This window comes from Lepisma saccharinum, chromosome 22, assembly GCF_977018435.1.
Source record: "Lepisma saccharinum chromosome 22, izLepSacc3.1, whole genome shotgun sequence".
NCBI lineage: Eukaryota > Metazoa > Arthropoda > Insecta > Zygentoma > Lepismatidae > Lepisma > Lepisma saccharinum.
In genome coordinates, this window is record NC_139250.1 from 33,870,064 (window position 1) to 33,897,636 (window position 27,573).

A 27,573-nucleotide genomic window follows, 5' to 3' on the forward strand; every position below is an offset into this window, starting at 1 on the left:
AAATTTATAAGTAATGAAATAATCACGTAAACATTTTAAACACAAGATACAAAAAATCTGTATATACAATGAAATCAACTATTTATTTATCAAACCCTCTTCAGATTCAGCCATTAAATATTTACATTTGTTACATTTTCTAATGCAATTACCTCCATGTAACAGATATCTACGTACATCCTGAAAGTACTACTGCTATACGTATTCCCCGTTGCAGTGGCAGAAATATTTCCAAGACGAAAACAAAGATATACATGAAATAAAAATTGGAAATGAGATAGAGATAAACATTGCTGTATAGCAGGGGTTTTCAAACATTTTGCTGGTGCAGTTCCTCTCAAGTTCCAAAATCTGCATGCGCCATCCCTCAATAATAATAACAATATAATGTACGTACGTCACCATGAAAGACAACAAAATATCTGTTCTGTTCATGTCTTGATTTTCTGTTGGTACACATACAAATAATGAAATCATAATGTTTGATCAATACGATGTTTTATGTTTGTAAGCTTGTGTCAGCTTGTGTCAGCTTGTGTCAGCTTACTCATGAGAAAAACGGATAAATACAGACAGTAAGAAACCAAGATAACAGGCATTTTGCAATGCAATGTCAGTGGGATGTGTGAGATTGCTTGGCCTCACACAATGTATCGCATCTGGGTATATATTTTTAAAAAAGCAAACCGCATCTAATTCTTGATGTTTGCTCTTGATCTTTATTTGGACTTGGTCACCATTATGGCTGAAAATCCAGTTTCAGAAAGATAAGAAATCGCAGAAGGAAGCAGAATGCACAAGGCCTTCTTATTTAACTCTGGATACTCATTCCTCACGGATCCAAAATTCAGGCATTGTTGCAGAAGGAAACATACAATTCACTATGTTGTCTGAGGAAAGATCAATAATCTGCTCCTCTTCTGCTGTGGTAAAATATGGTGGAGAGCCGGCGTTGAATGAATCCCTGATTCAGTTCTGCTGTGCGATCTGTGGAAAGTACTTTTCGAAGTGGATGAAGTTGTGTCACCTGCTTCATTTAACTGTAGTCCTGTTTCTTCTATCTCCATGCTCAATGTAGGAAACAATCACCAATGTTTTCATCTTGTTCCAAAGCACCAATTTCCTTTTGAAAGCTTGCTCAGGCTTCTAACAACCATTGCAATCATTGTGATTCTAAGTCATGTACCGTTGCTAGAACTCTCCTCTCCCTATGTGTTCGGGTTTTGTCAAGGTCGTATGAAATAACATATTTATTGCTAAGTAAATCGTACATACTTTATTTGGAGATCAAGATATTGATATATTTTTTTTTGTTTGAAACTTTTGGGAGAAAAAAAAATCGGAAGTTCTTGCGCACAGTTTGAATACCACTGCTGTAGAGAATTCATGTAAGATGGTCCAAATTTTATCCCTTTGAAGCATTTTTCTTTTCTTTTTCCAAAATACCCACTTAAAGATAATTTCAAACTGGATGAGTCCATTCAATTACAGCTATTCTTCACCCCTAGTGCTCCTGGGGTGAGGAGGGTGATTCGTTTGTTGTGGAATGTCCCAGCGAGGTTGTTTTCCCCATGACACTGAGCAACAGTGGTAGCGTCGTCACCGTCAAGCGGTTCCGGGTTCGATACCAGGTGGAGGCACATAGTAGTTCGGATCCCACTTTAAACTGTAGGTCCAGTCCCGATTAGCCTTACTGTGCATAAAATGGACTTAAACACCAACTCAAACAAACACTGAGCAAAAAGTGAGAGTGGCGCCTCCCAGCAGACAATTCCAGAACTTCTTGCAGATAGTAAATCAGAATGAAAAGGTTTGCAACCTGAGTTAAATATCTATTTATAATACGTTTATCTGTGTCATAACTGGTTGGATGTGTACCTACCTCTGTTGAGGCATGTGGAATGAGGCCACCAGTTGGTAGGTAGCCCTTGGGCAAGGGCTCTTGCGCTACGTGTTATGTTATTTAGTGTATGGCTGAGCCAGTATCACTGGTATTTTCTCAACCATATTGGCTCAGGAAGTATTGGTTGGATTTTCTTTATTGAAATCGCAGTTTGGTCTTTTGCGTGGTCTGCAACACTGTTGCAGAGTCTACATCATAGAAAATTCCAAGTTTTCTTTCCTTCTCTTTTTATCGGTATTGTGTGAAAAACAATTTTGGGATAATATAGGTATTTTAATATTCCAAATTAATTTTTGAATATTTTGAAACAAAACTGATGAATCGATGCTTATAATTGGAATGGAATACTCACCCACTAATATTAGTCAATATTTTTTAGCAACGTTTAAATGTTACAATTTTTAAAGCTTTGGTATTGGTAAGAGTATTAACATCGGTATGGTTATACTAACTAAATGGTATTGGCTAAGCTCTAAATTTAGTGTAAAGTGATAATACCAATCAAATTTTAACCATTAATATTCACTGTGAATTTTTGGAAATTTATCCCTGAAAACCTGAAATTGTACTATACTTTTGTCTAGATTTTTGAGTAGCCCTATTTGCACTACATATGTAGTCAGGCAAGTTGGAAATAAGTTCATTTTGTGTTCTTATATAACATACTAGCAAGGGTTGGAACTTAACCACTATTATCCATTTGTGCAGAAAACTCCTCCATCCATTTACTATATTCTAGAAGCCGAATACAATTTTTCTCCAATTTAAAGTGTATGTTGTCTCTGCCGAAAAAACTGTTGTTACAATGTTGTTCGTGTGACCGATTAAAGTATTTAAAATATTAAAATTAACCGTTTTGGGCATAAATAAAACACGGTAGAGCAAGTGTGAAATTATTATTGAAATAAGCAGAAAAAGAAAACTAGTTTCGAAACCATCACTAAAATTTTGTTAAAATGCTTTATCAACTATAAATGTGATCTGAAAGTACAATACACTTTTTTCTTGCATTATGCGTTACTAATTTGAAGTAGAAAATTCTATTGGGTATAATTTACAAGTCCCAAATCCATGTAGGTGCTGGGAGTTCGTATTGGTCGTCGGCATAAATGGCGCATTGCTTGTAGTCACAGGGGGTTATCCTCCACACGTACGCCAGTCTAGAAGCTGTGGGGCAGGAAGATATGTCCACTGTTACAGAGTTCTCTGTGTTAGAGGTAATGGGCACATCTTGCTCGGTGCCATCACAATAGACCTTAAATGAAAGCATACAAGTTGGTTAGGAAGATAATTTATGAGTTATCTATTGTAAGCTTACTGGAAAAATTATACTTAAAAGTTCAATTTTCACAGCATCGAATTAACGTTAAAAATACCAAGACCGTTAGTAGAATATTTGTGGTGTTACCGTCAATTATATTTTTATCCTAACTAATGTAATATTTAATGATTCAGTGTTAAAAATATATTTTAACTAGAATATTGTAAAAGTTATGTTAATTTCTGATAGTGTACCTGATGCACAAAGTAAACATAAAAATACGTACTTTATAAAATAACAAGTGAAAGATAAATTTACAAATTTTAGTATTTAGGAACAAATCTGATTTAAATCCACTTTATACAAAGATAGGCTAATTGGGACTGGGCTTACAGTTTAAAGTGCCATTCAAATCACTATGTACCTGCACCAGGTATCAAACCAAGGACCCCTTTATTACAAAGCGATGGCGTTACCACTATGCCATTATTAACAAATTTAACGATGCTGCAGAAAAGTATATAAAATAATCATATTAATAATTCCTTTATTTAGCGGGCGAGGTTCAGCTGTAGGCTGCTATACCACCTAACCTTGTCATAAGCTACATATGAAAATATAAGTATATATAATATAATATGAGAATATATGAATACAGATTGAATGCTTTTTTACACTAAAGAGAAATAAAGAATTTCACATTACCTGCAATTACGCAAATTCTCATTACAGTAATATTAGTCATAAGATAATATAATTTTGAAAGAACAAAAAATATTAAAAAAATACAAATGTAAAAAAATATAAATGTGAATGTTAACATAAGGTTGCCTTTAAGTAAATATTAATAATAATAATAATAATAATAATTTGAAGATAGTAATAAAAATCCAATAATTACAGTTATAGAATATGAGTGTTTTGTCGTTTGTTGAGTGCCAGTTTACTTCTAATATATGCTACTGTTCTGCTGCTGTTCCTGTAGAAGCATTTCTTTCAATTTAATTTTGAAACTCTTATTGAGTTTTATGGACTTAACACTTGTTGGTAGTGCATTCCATGCTTTCAGAGCATTTATAAAAAAAGATGAGTTATATAGCGTAGTCGAATGGTGAGGAATGTCAAGTTTGTTGTGACGACGTGTCCCGTATCTGTGAATTGTGTTGCGATTACTTAATTTTTCAAATAAGTATACAGGTTTACATTCAGATTGCAGATCATGAATAAAAGATAGATAGTGAAGTAGCCTCTTGTTGGCCATCGTTAAAATATTATGTCTGTTTAAGATGGGAAGGATGTGATCTCGTTTATCCAGGCCAGAAGTATATCTGATGCATGCATTTTGTGCGATTTGAATTATCCTACTGAGTTTTTTTTCGCAAATTTGGACCCATCCACAGTGTCACAATAATCAAATAGTGGAAAAATTAAAGATTGAACTAGTCTAAGTTTTTCATTCTGCAGGTGGTTGATCTTGGAAACGGTAGAGGTTTCTCAGAATAAAATATGCTTTTTTACATAGTGCATTGATGTGATTCGTCCAGTCCAATGTATCGTTAACAATCAAACCAAGATTTTTTGCTGAATTCTACAGCTTCGGAGATCTGTGAGGGTGAATTTTGAAAGAATGTTCTTTGTTTTCTATTAAGTAAATAGAATTCAAACCACCCTACGGCTACAGTCAAATTTATAGTATTTCAGTTTGAATATTAACAAATCGTGTTGGACAGTGTTGAAAGCTTTACTAAAATCCAGTAATACGAGAAGTGTAGAATTACGATTGTCAATTTCGCAAAGAATATCATCAGTAACTTTTGTTAACGCTGTTGCTGTGCTACGCCGTGCACGGAACCCAGACTGAACTGTAGGTAACAAGTTGTTCGCGTCAACATAGCACATTAGTTGCGAAAATACATTTTTTTTCTAGTACTTTAGAGAGTACTGGCAATAGGCTTATGGGCCTTAAGTCATCGAAAGAAGTGATCTCTTGTTTCTTTTGAAGAGGCAAGACTCGCGCTCCTTTCCATCTTTCTGAATACACGCCTTTAGAAAAAGAATGATTGATTATATGAGTTAATGGAGTCAGTACAATCTTTAACATCTTAGGGTTTATGCCGTCTACTCCAACACTGTTTGATTTAATGTTATGTAATGCTTTGTGCAGATCAATTTCGGTTACTTTGTTAAAACAATCGTTAAAGCTGCGGCTTTCAAAGTACTATATTTGTAGGGTTTTTAGTTGAGTGGAAATACTAGATAGATTGATAATTTGCCCAAAATGATTATTAAGAGCATCGAGCTCGTGTGCTGTGTTCACAAGTGAGGATAAGTTCGTATTAACATTTTTATTACTCAGCACGCCCCACTGTTTTAGTTCACGCCAGGATTCTTTCTTATTGAATTGAATAGCAACAAATTTAAAAGAGAAATATGACTTCTTTTCCTGTCGAATAACGGTAGTCGTAAAATTTCGGAGTTCTTTGTAGTGGTTCCAATCGGCAAAGTTGTTCGTGCGTTTAAATTTCCTCAGAGCATTGTCTCGGATACGCATTAATAACTTGACATTAGGAGCTATCCACAGAACGTGCTTCCATTTAACTCGGGCGGTTTTCATAGGAGCATGGCAATGTAATAAACGTACGAAATTGGAGCTAAAAAAGTCTACTTTTTCATCAACGATATCGAGTGAGTGCAGTGTTTCCCACTGAACCTTTGTCATGTCTTCGGCAAAGCTGTCTATATCGAAAGAGTAGAAGCTTCTGTAATTCAAATATTTTTCTCTCATTAGCGGGTTTCTCATAAACTAGGTCGATTTACGTGACACAATGATCCGATTTACCGATAGGCACTGTGACGTCGATTGCATGCATTCTGGTAACCCAAGTAACCACCACCGTTAGGCCAACGTCAGTTTTTACGTTGGAAAGGTTGGCTTTACGTTGGTTGGCAAATTGACGTTGGTCTTACGTTGGGCCAACGGTGGGTGCCAACGGTGGGTGCCAACGTTTGACCAATCATGGAAACGTGAGTCAAAATCAGTTTTATAAACAACGTTTTAATGCCAAGACAAGTTTCAGGAGAATGCTGAAAATTCTAGAGTGTACAATAAGTGACATGTAACAGTGTTTCTTTTCGAATATTTCAGTCACAGCACATACTGGAAATATATAATATATTTTTAATGAAAGTAGAAGCTATTTGTAACTCGCAGTCACTCATCAGTTCTTTTTCATCCGCCATGGATGAAAGATGTGTTGGTAATTGCTTATTGTTTGTGTCTTTAGCTGAACATTCTTACACGTATTGTTGTGAAGGTGGTTAAGCAATGTTATGTGCAGACCAAATTCCATGAAAGATGTAAAACTAAGTAAACTATAGAAGGTTTTTGTGCTACCACTTGAAGATATGGTATGGTGCCTTGAAAACAATGATACAATGTGACTGAGAAAGTGCTGTGTATTTTCTTTATTTTCATAAATATCTTGAACTATTGTTTACATTTGGCCTCACAATAAATTATGTATATATCAGAAAACAAACATATCCTTTCTTTAGTTCTCAGTATGTTGGGCCAACGTAGAAAAACCATACGTTGGCCCAACGTAAAAACCACACGTTGAGCCAACGTTGGAAGAACGTACAAAATTACCGTTGGCCAACGATATGTTTTTGCGTTGGGCCAACCGTTGGCCAACAATTTTCAGTACGGTTGGCCCAACGTTGGTTACTTGGGAACATAATATCTAACAGCGTTTCGCTAGTTTCAGTTATGCGCGTGGTTTTGTTACAATTTGTGATAGCCCGAAGGAAGAGATTATCGATTTTAGAAACCGCGTTTCTGATTTCTTTGGTTCTAAAAAATCGCAATTTATATCACCGAGCAACAAGAATCTATCGATCGACCGACGGGTATATTTCAGATATCACCTCCTCGTGTACCGACAGTTTAGAGTACGCTATAGCTATTGGGTGGCCGATAAACAGCGCACATGCCAAGTCGTACATTTTTGTAATATACGTAATATGAAACTTAACGTCTTGACATCAGCGGTGTTCACTACAATCTCTATTTTCTGTAGCTTTAACCCATATTTGTAGTACACAATAATTCCACCTCCCCTCTTGTTACCTCTGCTTTGTGTGAGTACTTCGTAGCCCGGCAAGCTAAATGCAGACTGTAGTGTGGAATCGCTTTTCCAACCTTCCGTGATTACACACACGCCTAAATCCAACTTACGCATTACATAATTTAATTCGTCCAATTTCGGAAAAAAATATTACCTGCCTACGACGATTGGTTACGGAGATATAGGTCAATAATTGAGAGTCTGCGAAATTGATGTTTGGGGAGGCACCGTGAGGAGGGGCGGGGACTTTTGGGATTTTGCGCTGCTAGTAGTGTTCTAACAACTGACCCAAATTCAGATTTTACGGAATTATTCCCGACATGAAATCTTTATTGACTGGGCTAGAGCATACAAAAGATGACACCATATCAAATGTAGTTTTACGAAATTCTAGCATCACTGACACTTAACACTATGATCACCGATTTAAACGTTGGTTACACACTTTTGCTTTTGGAGGGGGGGATGAAAAAAAATAATGAAAATAAAGTAAATATAAAAAAAGAGAAAATATTTTAAAATTGATATACACACACACAGATAGTTGATAAATGATGTTGTTTAAAGTATTTTCATTTTTTAGCGGCTACGGATTGATATGATTTCAGGTCAGTAGATAAAGATGAAGATGTACTATAGATACATTTGCACTTATTAAGTACCAACACAAACTCTTCATGAAAGTTTGGGGGGTGGGGGTTCAGTTCTCTCATGCGAGTAATGGTGTTTTTTCTGCTGTTCTCCGTACGGACGATGATCCTTCCTTCCTCGGTGTAGCAGTTTCGTCGGCCGAACTTGTTCTTGGCTGTGAGGGACTCCGTGATGAATATTGAACTCCCAGCTTCCTTGAGTTTCCTCTTGGAGGCCCATACCAGGTGGCGAGTCCTATATGACGCAAACTTGACGATGATGCATCGCCTTCCTTCCTGCAGGGCGTTGGCTACAGAGAGATTCGGGGCTTCCCCAAGCGATGGCATCAGGCAATGTCCTCGCTTTTCACGTCCAGCTGTAGCGTGTTCTGAAGAACGTCAAGCACCTTTTCTTCTATGTTCTCCTTTCTTTTCTCTTGAATTCCATGGATCAGCAGACATTCTCTTCGTGAATATTGTTCCATGGCGTCGATCTTAACTTCATATTGTACAATTCTATCCCGCAACGAGGCCAGTTCTTCTCCTTCTAAACTTCTCCTCCATTCTGGACTCCATCCTGGCAAGGGCTGCCTGCAGTTTGTTTATGGCTTCTGAGTTCTGTGGAGCATCGGTGGTGTTTACTCGCAATTCACTCTCCATTGCTACCTTGAAGGAGGCTAACTCGTGCCGCACTTCCTTTTCAAAGTTGTTGAGGCGATCCCTGAGTCCTGGTCCTTTACGGTGGCGCGTGGCATGTTGAGTTGGTACGCCTGATTTCGAAAGCGAACGGGAGGATCTGTTTCGAATGGAAAACAGCCTAACTTGTGTCTTCTCTTCTTCGATTTTATCCTCCTACCAATGGATGAGCGTATTTTTGTGTTCTATACACACTTATTCAACTTTTGTTTTTGTGAACAAAAGTCCAGCTACCTAATATCCAGGAAGAAATAACGTAAAACCCTTAGCCGATGTAAACGTTCCTAACTGTCGGGCGCCATCTTTATTCCCTAGATTCTAGATACGACTCTCAATTAGGCCTATAGCCTGAATTTTGTTTCGGGGTGGGGGACATTCCATATCAGCACACGCCATTTAAATGTGAAGAAGTGGGGGAGAAGCCCTGAAGTTTAATTTCTCTGTATGTTACAACTTATTATACAAGATGTTTAGACCTGCTAAGGAAGAAAAATTAATTACCACTATACATTCTTTAAATAGGATATTTGTAGGATTTCGGGGGGCTGAAGTAACATGATTTCTAAGTACGTAAAGATATTCACTTACCAAAAATCCATCATTGTTCTGTACTCGAATATCGCTGTCGTACGTCAGAATAATATTGTTGCCCTCTTTCTGGATATTGTTTACCTGCAGGGGACAGATTCAGCACTGTTAATAATTCTTAGTAAAAACAAGGCATACACATCATTTAAGTTTTAGCTTACAGCAGCAAATTGTTAGAGTTTTGCTTCTTTACGATGACAACCTTTTGGCGTGCTTTCATTATGATGTCATCTTAAACTATTAAATCATGTGGATTTGAAGATGAAGGTCAGGATAACTACACAGATTTAAAGAGGACGTGCCATTCTTTCTTCTAATTTGGTCATGTACTTTAGCTCTCCAAGAATCTTGTCGTTTAGGAGGATGTATGGCATTTTGTGATAAATTACTTTCATTGCAACTACTACTACTAATACTACTGTTGCCACTACTATAATTCCCTATTTGGGGAGAAAAGAAGTTTTTATTACCGCCAGCACATGTTCCATTAATACCATCACTTACTTTCTTTTGGGGGATATGACACCGCGGATTTCGGTTCTGCCCTGAAAAATATTTCAGACATTGAAACAACAACAAAACTTGCAAGTTTCACCACATTACCATGAGACTAGGGGGTATACATTCATGTTAAAAGTGTGAGGATAAATTTAGAATCGAAAAGACCCTAAATTGGACCTTGATGAAATATTTGAGGAGTTGGTTGGGAAAGATTTGAGAAAGTTTTATGAGTGTTTAGGGGAGTGTGGATACATCACTGATAAACATGTATCGTATGACTGAGTACAGGAAGGTACAGTGGGATGCACAAGTATTGTCCAGCAAATGGTCCACGATCAATTTCCTTAAATTTTCTCTTGCTCACTGTATGCTTTTAAGTAATGGACGTGACTGGTGCAGACATTGTTATCAACTTGTTGACGAATTGTTTCATTTTTCATTACGTAAAACACAGAGAATGAACACAGTGAGCAACATGCTTTGTAATACTTATACATTCCACTGTGCTGATACATTGTGTTCAGAACAGCTTTGGGGGAAATACGAGTTTTATGAACACCTGCGTCGCTTTCCCCCATCCGTCCTGGTTAAGATTTAAATAACAATTATTCAATATTCACAAATATCTGTTGACTCGCACACTTTCGACGTGGCCTGTGGCCACGTCTCGTGCTCTCGCCGACGTGGTTCGCTTATTTGGAAAGTTTTGAACGTAAATTTTTTTGTGTGTATGCTCTGTAATATGTACAAATAATCAAAATATTATTGGTTTCTTTCTTAATAATAAGCTGGGTAAGTAATAACAGTTTCAGGATAGTTAGTTAGATGTTTTATGTAAACGAATTCAATAGCGACACTAAATAGGAACAGTAACATTTTACTTCTGTAGTCAGTTTTACATTTTCAAACATAATTGAAATAAAGAAATGTTTTCCTTCCTTCTTCGCAAATTTCTATCTCTCCTCTGCAATGAATTCTGATGCTCACATTTTAAAATTCGAAAACTCTAATACTGTGCACAAAGTGGACTTAAAACACCAAATCAATCAATCAATCGAAAACTCTAGCATAATTCCCTTACAGTAGCATTCGGGGTGAAAATAAACTTTCTTTAAGTTCCCTAGCAACGTCCGTTTCCATGGTGAACAACAAGCACGGCAAGCTCTAAGGAATTGCATGTCATTATACCCCCTAAACATTTAATTGAAACAAGCACGATGCAGATATTTACGCATTGAGTATAACAATATATACGTAATTGTATCTGGGCTGAAACTCCTTATTATGTAGATGTCACCCTTGTTTCAGGCACCTTTTCAAAACCATGAGTTCATTCATCTGTGTGCTCTTGATCTGTGAGAAATATAATGTATCTCGACAATGAAGAATTGAAGGAAACAATGTGTGCAAAAGAAATGCCCGTGGCAACGGTTGCTAAGGACGTGAAAAAAGGGCATTTTCACTCTTAAGGAAGGGCAAAGTGAGCGATTTCTTAATTATCTCGGCCTTTCGGGACGATTTCATGGGGGGTCGTAATCGGGCATTTTTCGCCTCCGCGGCTTCCTTCATGGAGAACATTTATGTCAGTGAGTCAGTGAGTGAGTGGTGGGATTGGGGCTATATATATATTGGACTCGCGTACTTTCGACGTGGCCTTTGGCCACGTCTTGTACGCTCGAATGCGTGACCTTCGGCCACGTTGTGGGCGTAATCATGTTATAGATGGGGTAAAATGTCTGCATGTTTTATTGGATGAAGCCAAACAAGTGTACAAGTTCGCTAATTTGAAAACTTTAGAAAGTAACGTTATGTCTGTATGGGTTCTAATAAGGTACAAATATTCAAAATATTATTGTCTATTTTCCTAATAATAAACTGAGTAAGTAATAACAGTTTCAAGATAATTAGTTGGATGTTTTGCATAAACGAATTCAATAACGACACTAAATTGGAAATGCAATATTTACGTCTTTTGTCATTTTCACATTTTTAAACTTAATTGGATAATAATTGCTTTCTGTCATTCTCCTCAAATTCCTACTTTGCCTCTGTAATAAATTCTGACGCTCGTATTTTGAAATTCGAAAAGTCTAGCATAATTCCCTTACAGTAGTTCTCGGGGTGAAAATAAACTTTCTGTAAGTACCCTAGCAACGTCCGTTTCCATGGTGAACAACAAACACGACAAACTCTCTAAATAATTGTTTGTTATTATACCTCTAAACATTTAATTAAAACAACCACGATGTAAATATTTTCGCATTGAGTTTACCAATATATACGTTTCGCTTATTTGGAAAGTTTTGAACGTAACTCTGTGTGTGTGTACGGGCTCTAATATGGTACAAATATACAAAATATTCAAAATTGTCTATTTTCTTAATAATAAAGTGAGTAAGCAAGTTTCAAGATAGTTAGTTAGATTTCTTGTATAAACGAATTCAAGAGCGACATTAAATTGAGAAAACAATATTTACGTCTTTTGCCATTTTCACATTTGTAAACGTAATAGAAAAATAATTGTTTTCCGTCATTCCCATCAAATTCCTAACTCTCCTCTGTAATAAATTCTGATGCTCATGTTTTGAAATACGAAAAGTCTAGCATAATTCCCTTACAGTACTTTTCGGGGTGAAATTAAACGTTCTTTAAGTTCCCTAGCAACGTCCGTTTCCATGGACAACAAGCACGGCAAACTCTCTAAATAATTGTTTGTTATTATACCTCTAAATATTTAGTTAAAACAACCACGATGTAGATAATATTTTCGATTTGAGTTTACCAATATATACGTAAGTAATTGATTCTGGGCTGAAACTCCTTATGTAGATGTCACCCTTGTTTAAGGCACCTTTTTTGAACCAGGGGTTCATTCATCTGTGTGTGATCTGTGACAAATATAATGTAGCTAGACAATTAAGAATTGAAGGAAACAATGTGAGCAAAAAAGAAAAGCCTTGGAAACGGTTGCTAGGAACGTGAGAAAAGGGCATTTTCACCCTTAAGGAAGGGCCGATTGAGAGATTTTTGAATTTTCTCGGCCTTTTGGGACGATTTCATGGGGGTCGTAATCGGGCGTTTTTCGCCTCCGGGGCTTCTTTCATGGAGAACATTTATGTCAGTGAGTGAGTGGTGGGATTGGGGCTATATATATATTGGACTCGCGCACTTTCGACGTGGCCTGTGGCCACGTCTCGTGCGCTCGCCGACGTGGTTCGCTTATTTGGAAAGTTTTGAACGTAAATTTATGTGTGTATGCGCTGTAATATGTACAAGTAATCAAAATATTATTGGTTTCTTTCTTAATAATAAGCTGGGTAAGTAATAACAGTTTCAGGATAGTTAGTTAGATGTTTTATGTAAACGAATTCAATAGCGACACTAAATTGGAAAAGTAACATTTTACTTCTGTAGTCAGTTTTACATTTTTAAACATAATTGAAATAAAGAAATGTTTTCCTTCATTCTTCGCAAATTTCTATCTCTCCTCTGCAATGAATTCTGATGCTCACATTTTAAAATTCGAAAACTCTAATACTGTGCACAAAGTGGACCTAAAACACCAAATCAATCAATCAATCAATCAATCAATCGAAAACTCTAGCATAATTATCTTACAGTAGCATTCGGGGTGAAAATAAACTTTCTTTAAGTTCCCTAGCAACGTCCGTTTCCATGGTGAACAACAAGCACGGCAAGCTCTAAGGAATTGCATGTCATTATACCCCCCCTAAACATTTAGTTGAAACAAGCACGATGCAGATATTTACGCATTGAGTATAACAATATATACGTAATTGTATCTGGGCTGAAACTCCTTATTATGTAGATGTCACCCTTGTTTCAGGCACCTTTTCAAAGCCAGGAGTTGATTCATCTGTGTGTTACTTATCTGTGAGAAATATAATGTAGCTGGACAATTAAGAATTGAAGGAAACAATGTGTGCAAAAGAAATGCCCGTGGCAACGGTTGCTAAGGACGTGAGAAAAGGGCATTTTCACCCTTAAGGAAGGGCCGATTGAGAGATTTTTGAATTTTCTCGGCCTTTTGGGACGATTTCATGGGGGGTCGTAATCGGGCGTTTTTCGCCTCCGGGGCTTCCTTCATGGAGAACATTTATGTCAGTGAGTGAGTGAGTGGTGGGATTGGGGCTATATATATATTGGATTTCCATTTGTTAGTAGTTACTAAATGTTGTATTGAAACTTGAAAACTTTAAAATCTTATTCACACATAATATAGCTATATTGGTTCCTTGCGATTGTCACTACTGTGTATAGTAGTTCTGACATTGAACTAGAAAACATAGTGTGTTATTAATGTATACAAGTTCATTGTAATTGTATTAAGAGTGTGTGACTACATTAACTTTGACGGTAGATCGTAAATGACTGTCCGTGCTTTAGCATGATGCAACACAAGCAGCATGATTCCTGTATGCCTTCGAAGATTCTGCTGTCAATTTACACTGCCATGCTACTACTGTTAAAGAAGTTGCCTTTACCGTTAATAAAATATTAACTCCATTGCCGTTAACCCTATATAATTTTAATGATTCAAGTTTAGTAAATATATTTAAACTCACAATTGTAATTTATACATGATAAAGTATTTGAATTAAAAAACAGTCGAGTCCAGTGTTTGTGAATTAATAGGCACACTGCTACATTTTAACAGCAGACTAAGGTAACTTCTAGCCACTGACGTACAAAGAGGGAGCTGATGACACTGCAGGCACACCCGAAAATTTTGAGAATATCAACATTGTGAAAATCAAAATGATATATTGTATATTGATTTGTACCCCTTTTTAAAATGCCTCCCAATTGTCTTTTTGAATGTGGAGAGTTCTAAGTATATGAAATATCTTATGGTGTATGCCAACCCCCCTAGAATGCGGCAATGTACTAGCCACCTTCACAATTCTAGCCCACCCAAAAAAATCCTGCGTCAGCCAGTGCTCTTAACAGTGTGATTGTTGTCCTTAAACTTGCTCTCGTGACTTTCTTTGTTATATAAAGGAGCGCCTCAATTATCTATGTAGTTAACAATTATTTTAGTTAAAACAGAAAACAAAATTCGAAATAAGTTCAATTTTGGTAGGTTCACAGTTAGTATTTATGGATTATGTGCATCACGTATAAAACAAAATTACACTTTGTACCCTCAACGTAGGAGACCTGAAAAAGGTGTTAGAATTGCACACTTAAACAATAATAAGCGGTTACAAACAAGTATCACAGAAATAATGTTTTTGTACTGAAATCTTAATCTTACTTGTGGTCCGTGCGTAGGATACTGGGTCATCTGATACACAACATTTAGGGCGGCCATGCTCAGTCTGTCTGCCACCGTCTGCTTGTCTCTCGGGTGAATGCTGAAATGGATTTAGAAATTAAGAGAAACCAAACATTTTTATTTCACCTGTATAAATACAAATACCTGAAAATGTGTATGTAGTGTTCGTCAATATTTAAATTGATATTTCAAGCAAAAGTTCGTAAAATGAAATTAGATACAGGATTTTTAATATTACTCTTCATTTTAATATTGGGGAATATAGGTAAATATATAAGAAATTATTGACAATAAATGTATCATATTAATGCATTAGTATTTTAAAATCTTCCCATATACGTCAAAAGTCAAATAGAAGAACGAGAGAAGTTTTCTGAATCCAAGAACTTGGCTTCTAGGTTCGCCTACGTTAATAATTTGCTCTATGTGGAGAAAATTGGTCATTTTCTGCTGTAAATAATAACTGTAGTAATTTGCAAAATCACAATTAACCTGCTGGTGTTGATATATGGGCTCTCATAAGATAGAGTAGGCCTAGTGTATGAGCATCAGGGTTAAAGCATCAGAATCAAATGAATCCTCAAAAATCTTAAACGCATTGCTTTTCGTAGTGTTCTTTTCGGAAGTTATTTAAACTGTTTAATAACGTATTTAAAGTATTCCTTTGCGTGTAACCTGATTTCCATTCAGAATTGAATTGTTTCTATGAATGTGATAGGTGAGTATTGAAATTATAATGAGATTATACACCGGGAAACATGTAAACAAATATTTTGCAAATGAATATATATGTAGTATATAAAGTAGGGATGGCAAAACAGATCCGGATCCGAGAGTTTCGTATCTCAATCCCATTATAATATTACCACACCTTAAAATATATTTTTATCTTCGATTGCAAAGAAATTTTTCATTAGTTAGTCCTACAAGATTTTTTTTTCAAGTGTTGTTATTAAAATACTTTGCTACGCATCGACTAACACACTCGTGCACAAAAATAATCTTACTTGTTTAACATAAAATGTCAGAGGTGATTTTGTAATTGCCATTGAAACGAATATGTATTCATTCGAATGTATTGGAAATGGAAACACACATACATGTGAGACATTCCTTTCCAGGATGAAACCTTTAACACATTTAACAAGATAGAAATGTTTATACAAAAATTATACAATTGTTCTACAGTTACAGTTTTAAAAATTAAAATAAAACATTATAATATATGCACTGTTATATAATTACAAAGTGTAAGACTAACAAGGGAGGTTATCTAAGTGTCCCCCTCCGATTCCCATGAAACTTGGCAGGTGTATAGAGGGGCCCAAAGGAAGAAATAAGTGTTTTTTTGTTTCAGCTAAAAACCTGTTTTAGGGGCAACCCCCCCTTAAATGTCAAGATGAGGAAAAATAGAAGTGAGGATCTGACCCCTGTGCCCCCTCCGATTTCCATGAAACTTGGCAGGTCAAATTGAAGTGGGCATTTGATCCCTGCCCCCTCCCTCCGATTTCCATGAAATTTGGCAGGTGTATAGAGGGGCCCTATGCCCCCTGTTTTTTCCTGTCATATTTAAGTGGTTTCGGGGTCAGATCCCCACTTCAATTTCTCCTCATCTTGACATTTGAGGGAAGGTGTTTGCCCCTTAAAACAGTTTTTATCTGAAACACAAAAACACGTATTTCTTCCTTTGAGCCCCTCTATACACCTGCCAAGTTTCATGGAAATCGGAGGGGGGCACAGGGGTTAGATCCCCACGTCAATTTGTCCTCATCTTGACATTTGAGGTGGGGGTTTGTCCCCATAAACCGCTCTTTAGCCGAAACCAAAAAGCTTCGGATCCGGATCCGAAAGTTCTGGATCTGGATCCGAAACTTCCAGATCCACGGATCAGGATCCGAAAAATTTCCGGAACCAACCGGATCCGCCAGGATCCGGATCTGCCCATCCCTAATATAAAGGCGAGACTGCATATTATATAATTTCCTGTATTATCTTCAAAGCTATTTCATGACTGAAAAAACACTGGTGTTGAAGCAACAGTGGTCCCAGGAGTTTCACAACACATTTTGGTCAGTGGCGTTAAAATATTGTCGATTACAACCATTTATCTATGTTATTCTAAAACCACTGAGGTTTAACCTTTGTCTGTGGTTTAACGTTGTTAAAAATGTAGTTTCAGCCTCCTGAGACCATTGTGTCCGTTTCTTTAACACAGAATTGTGTATCAAGGATTAAAGTAAATGTCTTACGTACTGATTAGGCTCACAGGAAACGAATTTGCAGAACTAAATGAATCTGTTAAGAGCGACGTAAGTACTCACGATCCACTGGGAGAGTTGTCGTCCGGAAGATCAAAGGCGGCCGCCATGAAGGACTCTGGCATGACAGGATTGGGTACGTAGCCATAGTCAGCCGTCTGTGCCCAACGGAGGAAAGACCAGCTATCCGAAGCATCGTGCGTGTTTGGCGCCAGCTGCCGAAATAAACAGAACGTAAGAATTACTAATACAAAAAGAATTACATGTGTGTAAATAATAATGAACATATACACTATTAAATTTTATACATGACAGCGTTTGGTGGCCAGGAAATATCACCGATGATGAGAATTATAGTCGTGCACCTTGTCCTTGTTTACGAGCTAGAAGGCTTATGCTGGTACAATTCACGCCAAGATCTTGAGTCAGATTAGTAGAACTTACAATGAAGAGTACCTTTGCCTCTGTACGCATCCAAGCAGAATTGGGAGACTTCTTTGAAGTAAAGCAAGTAGATGTACTGACCCATCTCATCTTCAATGTGGTGTTGGAATACATTATCGGGCAGCTACGAATTGATATCGGAGGCACTCTACAATACAAATCCACAGAAATAGTTGGATATGCAAACGATGTTAACATTATTGGTAGATCACTAAGAAAAGTAAAGGAAGTCTCTAAAAACCTGAATGAGAAAGGCAAGAAAGTTGAACGAAAATTTAACAAAAATAAGACAAAGATACTAATCCAGTCAAGGAAACGAAGAAACTGTGAACGGAACAGGGTAATTCAAAACTTTAACATCGAAATGACCAACAAAGGGATGGGGGAGGGACCTTGTGTGCAGGGTACAGGAAGGAAAAGTGTGTTTTCCAAAGGTCTCCAACTTCCCTGAAAGGGCAAGCTGTAAAATCATTAGCAGCATATCCTATCAATACATCTGTTTGTGTTCAACCAGCAAGAAGCAGGAAAATGAGATAGAAATGTATTGCATAGAGTTCCCCATACCTGGGCACTAACCTGACTGATAAAAAAGAAGGAATAGCAGAAATATAAGCAGGTATTCAAACAACAAATAAGGCCTACTTCTCGATATTACCTTTAATCAGATGTAGAGATGTCATTTGGAGAGATCAAGTGATGCTATACAAAACACTCATTCGTAGGATTGTAGTATATGGATGTGAAGCATGGACTCTTACGGAACAAGCCGCTAACAAACTGGACTCATTTGAGCGTAAAATCCTCCGAAGGATCTTTGGACCAATTCAGTCACAAGGAGTGTAGAGAATTAGATACAATGACGAAATTTACAAACTATATAAGGAAGTAGAACGAATAAACTGGCTAGCCATGTAGCTAGGACCCCAAAGAAGATGCTAGGAGGAAACATGGAGGAAGAAGGTCTGCAGGAAGACCAAGGATTAGATGGGAGGAGAGTATCCGGAAGGACCCAGACTCCATCCTTCACATTAGAAATTGGAGAATAGCAGCCCAAGACAGGACCTTCTGGAGGAAGAAAGTTGGGGAGGCCATGGCCCGAAAACGAGCTGAAGCGCCATAGGTAACAAACAGTTCCCGCCAAGAAATTGTTTCTTGTCTTCAGGCCATTTTTGCCAAACGTATAATTCGTCCAAACATGACGATTGGCAGTACTGTTCACAACTCTTTCTAAAGAGCAAGCAATATCAATGAGTTTTTCAAGCCCTTGGAAAACAAATTATTTTTCTCTCGCCATCTAAAATACTTCCTGACCTCCCCGATGATGTGATGGTGAAGTGGTAACCAGTGATGTGCGGTGATGTCGACAATTGGGGTAGCAATCAGTGGCGTGCCCAAGGGAGGTTGGTGTAGGTCATAATCCCCCTCCCCCCTTTAGGGCCCAGTATTCCTAAAAATCAAAGAAAGGAAGGGATTGCAAAATGAGGAAGGGCTACTGAAAACACGCACACGTTAATCCCACCCACTTTCGAAAATCCAAAACCTGTTGATTTGACTATTAAGCCAGAGATCCCGGGTTCGAACCCCGACCTAGGCATGGTGTTTGTCCCTTCATCAATTTTATCGTATCATCTTGACGATTAGCCAAATGTGTAGGAAAAGCGAAATAAAACAAACCAAATCAAACAATCAATAAATGATTTGATTTCATTTATGCTACTTAGCGTCGCGGACACATTTGGTTAATCGCGAAGATGATACATGTAGACAAACACAAATAACACCCATGCCGAGGTCGGGGTTCGAACCCGGAACTCCTGGTGTCTTACCGTGCAGTGAAAACTACTTTCCCGAGGTTGGTTTATTTGGTGTTTTGAGTCCACTTTATGTACATAAAAGCTAATCAGGAATGGACCTACAGTTTAAAGTAGGATCCGAACCACTATGTGCCTCCACCGGGTACAGATCCGGGGCCCCTTGCACTCCTCCACAGAGGTCGGCCGACAACAAAGATGAGTGGAAAGCTCTAACTATTCGGATACGTGAGTATCGGTAAAGCAAACTGCGTATTTACTCAGTGTATGACCATTTCCTGTCGTACAGGGTTTTGTGTATCGCAAATGCATGTTCCTTTATGTACCAGAGTCAAGCAAAGGAAATAGTTTGGTACAAAGACTGCGACGTGCAAAGTTGCTTCTAGATGTTGCTTGTGCGTTTGCCGAAATGTCATTGTATGTTGCATGAAAGCGAGCTATTACATATATCTTACTTAAACTGTATTATTTATTGTATAACCCGAAATGTGTTTGATAGCTTCAGGCAGTGTGGTTATAAGTGGTACGTATATTTCAATTTGATTTTTGAAACACCATATTTGTATATAATTAAAGTTTTTTTCAAGAAATATGCATTGCTTGGTTTCCCTAATTACTCCATATCACAATCTCGTTACTGAAGGATCCGGGTTCGAGCCCTGGCCTGTGCATGAGTGTTCCTTTGTAACCACTCTTCACCCGTTTAATTTAATCAACGTTCATCGTCATGGCAGAAGTTAGGTAAAGTGATGGAAAAGTAACGCTAAAGAAGAGGGGAAAAATACAAATAATTTCCTCCCAGTGCATCTGCAGGGCACTGTGAAATCAGGAGTCCAGAGTTCTTTGTTTATGATTTTCCCTCTTGACTTTAATAAGCTCTTTAGCTACTTATCGCGATTAAATCTATACAGCTAGAAAAAGCGATGGGAGGTGGCAAACATTCAATATATTAGAGGAGATAAACAGGTAACAAAACACACTTTTCTCTAGTTTCTTCAATGATATTCATTTGGCTTTTTGAGTTCTGGGATACATTTTTCATTCCAAATTATTTTATTATTCACTGTAGAGTACAATACATAGAAACAAGAATGCGCGCTCGTCACGGGTTCGAATCCCAGCCTGAATTGTTCATTGTGAGGTCCGTTCATCAATTTCATTATATCATCACTCATCCTCATTTTCGCGATAACCAAATGTTGCAGAAATGTGAACTAAAATAAATCAAACCAACAACAACAATTAGAACGCGCGTTTTCTTACCCAAATTAATACATCCGTATTTATGGCTGTTTAGCTTACCCATTTTTTATTGGACTCCAAATTATTAGTATATTTAAATAAAACACTACTAAAACGAGAGCGCGAGAGAGCGTGAGCAAATATTTGATATTTAATCATTATATGTTCCATATTTGAAAAAAAAGAGAAAAGAAACCGTAACATTTTTGTCTACACATAATAGAAATAAAACTACATATTATAAATACATGTTGTACAACGTTTAAAAGGTTGTGTAAATACAGAGAACATCATAATTACTCTAGAAAATTTTCCCCCGAGTTCTTTAGAGGATTTACAAAGAAATCGAAGGGAAACCAATCCCCAATCTGCCGTATAAAACATAGACTGGAGGACCTGAAACCACGGCCTTTCAACCATTGGAGCGGGAGGCGAGGGGGCAAGGCAGGTACAGGCAGAAATCTTCCCTTTCCCTTCGGGCGGTTGTCTATACCTGGATCTGGCAATGCGGAGGAAGAGCCAGCTTCAGTGTAGGAACCGAGCACTTCGATGTTTCTCGAAATTTTGAGGAAGCGGCCTTTCCACCCTTCGCAGGTCATAAACAGGCAGTGTTGGGTATTGCCGTTGCGTCCAAACAATGTTTCCAGCTCGAGTAGTTTCTGACCAGATTGAAGAATGACCGTTTGTGCGGCGGTAAACCTCATATATGCAGTTACAAGTTGTCCCGAATCAGAGCGCAATACAGGCTAAAATAAGTATAATGATGGCAGGATGACTATGTAGATTAACATATCTCCGGGCATGTGGTATTATTCGCACCAAATAATTATTCTACTATTAAGACAGCTTAAAACACGCAACGTGTTAAAAATCTTCACACACTCTACGATTTCTTGAGTCGCAATTATTTTCTCGATTTCGTGAAGACCGATTTCAATAATCATCCTTAGTAAACAATGTGCCTCCTCGATGGCGCAGTGGTAGCGTCGTTGCCTTGTAATCAAGGGGCCCCGGGTTCGATACCCGGTGAAGGCACATAGTGGTTCAGATCCCACTTTAAACAGCATATCCAGTCCCGATTAGCCTTACTGTGCATAAAGTGGACTTAATCTTGTCCCAACTCAAGAAACCTTTCGATGAATCAAAACATTAAACAAGTGAGTATACTTTTGTCATTTTGAGGTAAATTATCATTTTTGGCTATTTTTGGTTCATATGAATCTGCCTCGTACTCCGTGGCCGTGCGGTCTGAGGCGCTGTGCTTTGGGTTCCGACTGCGGACGGCATGGGTTCGAGTCCGCCTGGGTTCAGTCTCTGGGTTCTCGGCCTGTGTATAGGGCCGGTGGCAACCCACCATCGTGAAGAAATTGGGGAGCTACGAGTGAGTAGCGTAACCCGGTCATAAAAATCTCTTAAAACGGAGGGGAGGGGAGGGGTTCCTCGTGCTAAACCCAGGTCACCCCCCCCCCCATTACCGCTTGAATATCTCCACACCTCTAGATAGGATTGTGGGAGGGAGACTGGCAGTCGGGAGATAGGTCAAGGCCCTTCAAGGGATGTCGAGCCATTGCTTGTTAGATATTATTATTATGAATCTGCCTCGCTCAATAAGTTTATTCTTTTGAGTCAAACACAATAGCCAACTATTGCAATGAGTCACTGAAAAGACATATTTGTGTGGTTGCACATATATTTAAGCATTTAAAGAATAATTACATTATTTTGATAAGGAGTCGTTGTCATTTAACATACTTCATTGATTTATTCTATCAGCATTGTTGAAAATTTTGTGCCATGCTGAACATAAACTTAACAAAGGCACATTGATTGCTTAATGAGGCATTTTTCTTGTGTTGCAGACCGGGTTCAGTTTTTGGAGTATTACAATGCTTTACACAGTCCGTTCGAAGAATTTAAGGGAATATTGATATTTTATTAGAGGAACCACCACCGAATATCTGATAAATATCATTGCAATTAAGATGCTAATTTTCCGGTGCAACATGTCTGTTGCTACTCAGGCTGAAGAGCCTGATTACGTTGACAAAGTTCCGATTCATAGGTAGCAACACTTACAGGCAGGAACGACCTTGGCATGAAGGATCTCTGATTGGCACCATGATGACAACTGACTAAAGAAGCCCCGCGACTGACAGAACTCAAAGTGCTCGGATCCTACCTTGACATCAACTTTAGGATATCCAGCCTTGCCAGCTGATCACATCGAGGGACGAGAAGCCCGTGTAAAGAAGTGTTGCATATGAACTGAGGCTTCAAGACAAAAAATTTTGTAATTTGAAAATAATTACAGACGTGAGATTGATTGATCTACCTCTGCTAGACTAGCTACTCCTCAGTGCACGTCACTGATGGTAAAGTCGTCGTCTTGTAATCAAAGTGTTCCAACTTCGTGTTCTTCGTGTTCCATGAATAATTTTCTGAAACGTTCGAAATCAGGTGAGTTATTCAAATCATTGAGAAGCGGCCTACTTCTAGCGGATCATTTTTGTACACTTTTCCCGAAAAGTTGCGATTCGAGTTTCGAAACTAGAGATATTGACACTTGAATTTTGGATTACATTAATTATGTCAGTTTTAGTGTTGTTTCTTTGCTTCTTTCCTGGCTTTTCTTTTGAAATCAGAATAAAATATTGCTGCAAGAATTGGACATTTCTTAGGAAAACTACGTATAGTATTAGGTACGGCTAACAACAACAAAACGAAACGTGAGATAACCAACCTTTGGTCCGTGAAGTTAGGTTATTGAGAGACAATGAGAACACGTAACATTTTGCCTCTGAGAAAGAAAAGGAAGTTAACCAACTCATACGTTTTGGGGGAGTATTTGAGTGAAGTAGTCGTACCTAATTCTTCATACTTCAGATCTGCAGCGACAGCTGTTCTTTACCCAACAGTAAAGTCAATCATTAGATCATTTTTGTTCATACCAATTTCGACAGCCAGTGACGTTTCTCGAAGTTGACTTTGGTGAAATCAAAAATATGAAGCACCATGACACAAGATTGACCAGATGAATTATTGATGATGTTTGTTGAACAAAACTTGTGCAGAAATGTTAATAATTAGCATTGCATTGATAGATTCAGATCATGCAGCCCTCATAGGCTTCTTTTGTAAATTCAACTGTTAACCTTGGTATTTTTAACATGCACAAACATTTCAGTACAAATAGAGGAAAATTAAATAAATCTTACGGCACCGGCGCCACAAGAGAAAGGGAGATTTCCTCTGCTTAGAGTGTAAGGTGGGGATGGTAACATTTTGGAAAAGAAAACAAAAATCAATGATCGATCATAAGTTAACTTTCGTCTTTCGGAACACATATTGAAAAAAATATTGTATTTAATTCCTGGTATCATGTACTAGGTTTCATTATAACAAACAGAAAAGACATTAACAATATAGAAGAATTAATTATATTATTTAATTATTAAATATTAATAATTAAATGTTTATAGTTTCGTTAGAACCATATAGAAATACGCCTGTATAATATGGGATCCTTTTAACTAGTGCTCTGTATTCCCAAAAGTTCTCACGTTAATTATACTCTATTATTAAACTTATAAGAAAATCGTCATACAGATACTACATATAAAATTGCCGGAAAAATTTAGTATAATACATTCTACTAGAAGAAAAATCCACGAGCAAATTGTATTGTACAAAATTATCAATAGATCAACGGAAAAGCAGGAAATTTTAAATTTATTGAAATTCAATGTGAACAAAAATAAGTTACGCACTTACGCAAAAATAGGTTTGCTTTTGCACTTGCTGGGCTTTTGCAGTAAATTGTACATTAGTCACGTCAATTGGTAAAGAATATATAAAAGACGGTGTGAAACTGTGTAATCGATTTTCATTCTGTATAAGTACAGGGGGCGCTGTTTTGCTTATCGTACATCTTGTTCACGAATCCTGAAACTGCCAGTGTTCAATCTCATCCTATCTTATCATCTGTATGACCTTTAGGCACTTGCTTTGTGGATAGCTGCTATCCTAGAGTAAAACCAGGGGTTTCGTGACCCACAGGGGCTGGAATGCCTTCAAGATTGGTGCAATGGAAAATGATCCTAACTCGAGGGTTACCCTGACTCATGGATTGTTAAACTCGTGAGTTTGTGCAATGCTTGTGCAAACGGATACCATTGATTGTTTGATTTGCTTTATTTTACTTCGCATTTTGAGCCACGTTTTGATAATTTGTGAATATGGGGATGAGTGATGATATGATGAAATTGATGAGTGGACACTAACGAACATCCATGCCCAGACCAGGATGCGAACCAGAGACCCCTAGCGCGGATATCAGATTGATGCAATGGGAAATGATCGTAACTCGAGGGTTACCCTTACCGTGAATTCTCAAACTCGCGACTTGGTGCAAACGGGCATAAGTGAGCTTAGTTAGCCACCAAGTGGCTGAGCAATCATGTCAGTTACTTTACCTGGCGCTGGATTCTTCACTTCCACTACATTTCAATGCACGATAGTGAGAGAGAGGAAAGCTGAATCTGACCTGAACAAATCCGAAAGGGAACGTAGGGCTGTCTCCATCGTTTCCTCCAAAGAAATTGCTCTTCCAATCGTTGATCATTGTAGGGAACATGCAGGTATAGTTGTTAGATTTACCTACATTGGCTTCACCTAAAAAGTAAGTTAGTTAATTACACAAGAGATCTGCAACGTGATAGAGTAAAAGTTCACTGGTATCTATTCAGCAATAAGAGATGAAGCATAAACAAATACTTATTTGCTGTATCTTTTACTGTATGCAGTTTTATTGTCATATTCGCAACCCTCAGTATGTCACTTCGTCACGTGCTGCCCTACACTTTCCCACGTATGAACATCAAATGCTACGTACAACCAAGATTATCCCCAGGATATCTAGAAGAGTTCACCTCTCTACAGACTAGAAACTCTCTACAATTCATGAAGCGATCATACAGGCCTCCATCTCATCAAGCCAACTTTAAGAATGTGCATCAACGAGAGAAGAGTTAATAATACTGGTTATACTGTCCCTGTTATTGTTATTATTAGTCTTGTTACATGTGTATGTGAACAATTATTTTTTTCATTTTCATGTTGATCATTCTCACATAAAATGATTTTTTTCTGTATTCAAGGTTTTTAACTAAGCAAATAAATATCTTGGAAATGAAGACGAATTGACTTCCACTTTGGAATTACTCTTCACAGTGTATGTGGTGCTCTAATAAATTAATTTATCCAGTTAGAAGATAATTTACAATTCCCATAAAAATACAATTATGTTGAAAGCCTGGAAACTAGATGCCTCTAAATATAAGTCGCACAACTCATACCTTGGTACCAAATGGCTCCTCTGATGGACATCTTGAGCAGAGGTTTCATCATGGCATTCCACGGCTGGGACGCACTGTTTTGATTTTGGGGCGTACTGAACTAGGCGATGATAAAGGATGTATGACTCTTAATATTAAACATGCTCAGACAAAAGGTACAATACACTACAAATTGTGGACATTATCTTGTCAATTCTTGACAAATTTAGGTTTGAAATTTAAAATAGGCTTGGACAATGTGAATATTGCGCTACCCATTAATTTTCTTAATAATTTCCATTGTGGAACTAACGAAATATGAATAACTTGTCTACATTTGGAGTGAACAATGAAAGCAGATTGGACAAACTTCACAGGAATCAATATATTCATCACTCTACACACAGTTCATTCTTGAATTGAAGCTGTTTCATTCTCTCCGTACACAGAATGTTGTGTTTCTGCGATGGCATAGTTTACTGCATTTGATTTTGTTGGTATGTTTTGTTTGAATTGTTCGTACGTTACATGACGAATAAGAGATGTAGCATAAGATTCATTTACTTTTTATGTTATTACTATCATTCTTTTTTCTTGTTTACATTGGGGTTACACTTACGCTTGCATCATTGATTTTGCATATTCTATAACCATACGGAGGAGCTTCTTGTCCTACATTCATTAAAGACAAGTTAATAGTTATTTATTTATTATATGTTAATAATGTATGAGCAATATATATATATATATTTTGAAGTAATAATAATTTCGTCCTTAATTCACATAAACAACTAACTATATGAGTAGTGTGTTTTGTGGTATTATAAACTCAGGAAAGTATGAACCCCTCTTATGCAGATTTGCCTACACTTAAAACTTGCTCAACATGCCTATATGAGCTTTTTGCTCAAGTGTGGAACCCCGTCTAATCCAAGATTTTTGTAAAAATGCCCTCGGGAATTTCCTGAGAAAGTATGACCCCCCTCAGATTGATTTGCCTACACTTACAAAAGGCACTTCTGTGAGATTGTTGTCCATAAACCTGTCAAAAATATGCCTCTCTTGATATTTTTTTTTTGCCCACGCCTAAAACTACGCAAAACGTATTAACACACACCCACCCACATACACACACACCCACCCACACACACACACATATTTACTTCCGGTTTAAGTTCATTTGGGCACCAGGCTCAACTCATATATCTAGTACTAAGACAATATAATATGCAAAATTCTTCTAGAATTGTTCTGTGACTCTCTTATTTCTTACATCATAAACATATGATTTTTCACCTATGAGAATAACACTACATATGGTGTCATCGGGGAGTGTATCGTGGAATTCACAGATAATTTTAATGTTTGTCCTGTCAGTAACCACAACTTGTTTCCTTTTTGAAGTGTTGTTGACAAACATGGGTCTCTGTGCTTTGAATTCATCTGGTGTGTAATACATGTCAGTATTGCCAGTAGTGACC

At 37.5% G+C, this 27,573-nt stretch overlaps 1 protein-coding gene across 1 annotated transcript; it reads right to left on the reverse strand.

The window, feature by feature from the left end:
- Window positions 1–2,825: 2,825 nt before the first annotated feature.
- Window positions 2,826–26,162, reverse strand: LOC146004813 (sialate O-acetylesterase-like). Its single transcript, XM_083143840.1, has 6 exons — window positions 26,114–26,162; window positions 25,303–25,430; window positions 17,326–17,477; window positions 14,984–15,083; window positions 9,205–9,288; window positions 2,826–3,158 (listed from the first exon to the last, which is right to left on the reverse strand). The coding sequence occupies exons 1-6, from the start codon at window positions 26,160–26,162 to the stop codon at window positions 2,958–2,960; spliced, it is 714 nt and encodes a 237-aa protein (XP_082999966.1). The 3' UTR covers window positions 2,826–2,957.
- Between the last annotated feature and the right edge of the window lie 1,411 nt (window positions 26,163–27,573).

Coding starts and splice junctions, on each gene's coding strand:
- LOC146004813 (XM_083143840.1), bottom strand. CDS start 26,162: ATGAAACCTCTGCTCAAGATGTCCATCAGAGGAGCCATTTGGTACCAA. Junction 25,431..26,113: donor AGGAGCCATTTGGTACCAAG/GTATGAGTTGTG, acceptor CTTACTTTTTAG/GTGAAGCCAATGTAGGTAAA. Junction 9,289..14,983: donor ATCCTACGCACGGACCACAA/GTAAGATTAAGA, acceptor TGTCCCCTGCAG/GTAAACAATATCCAGAAAGA.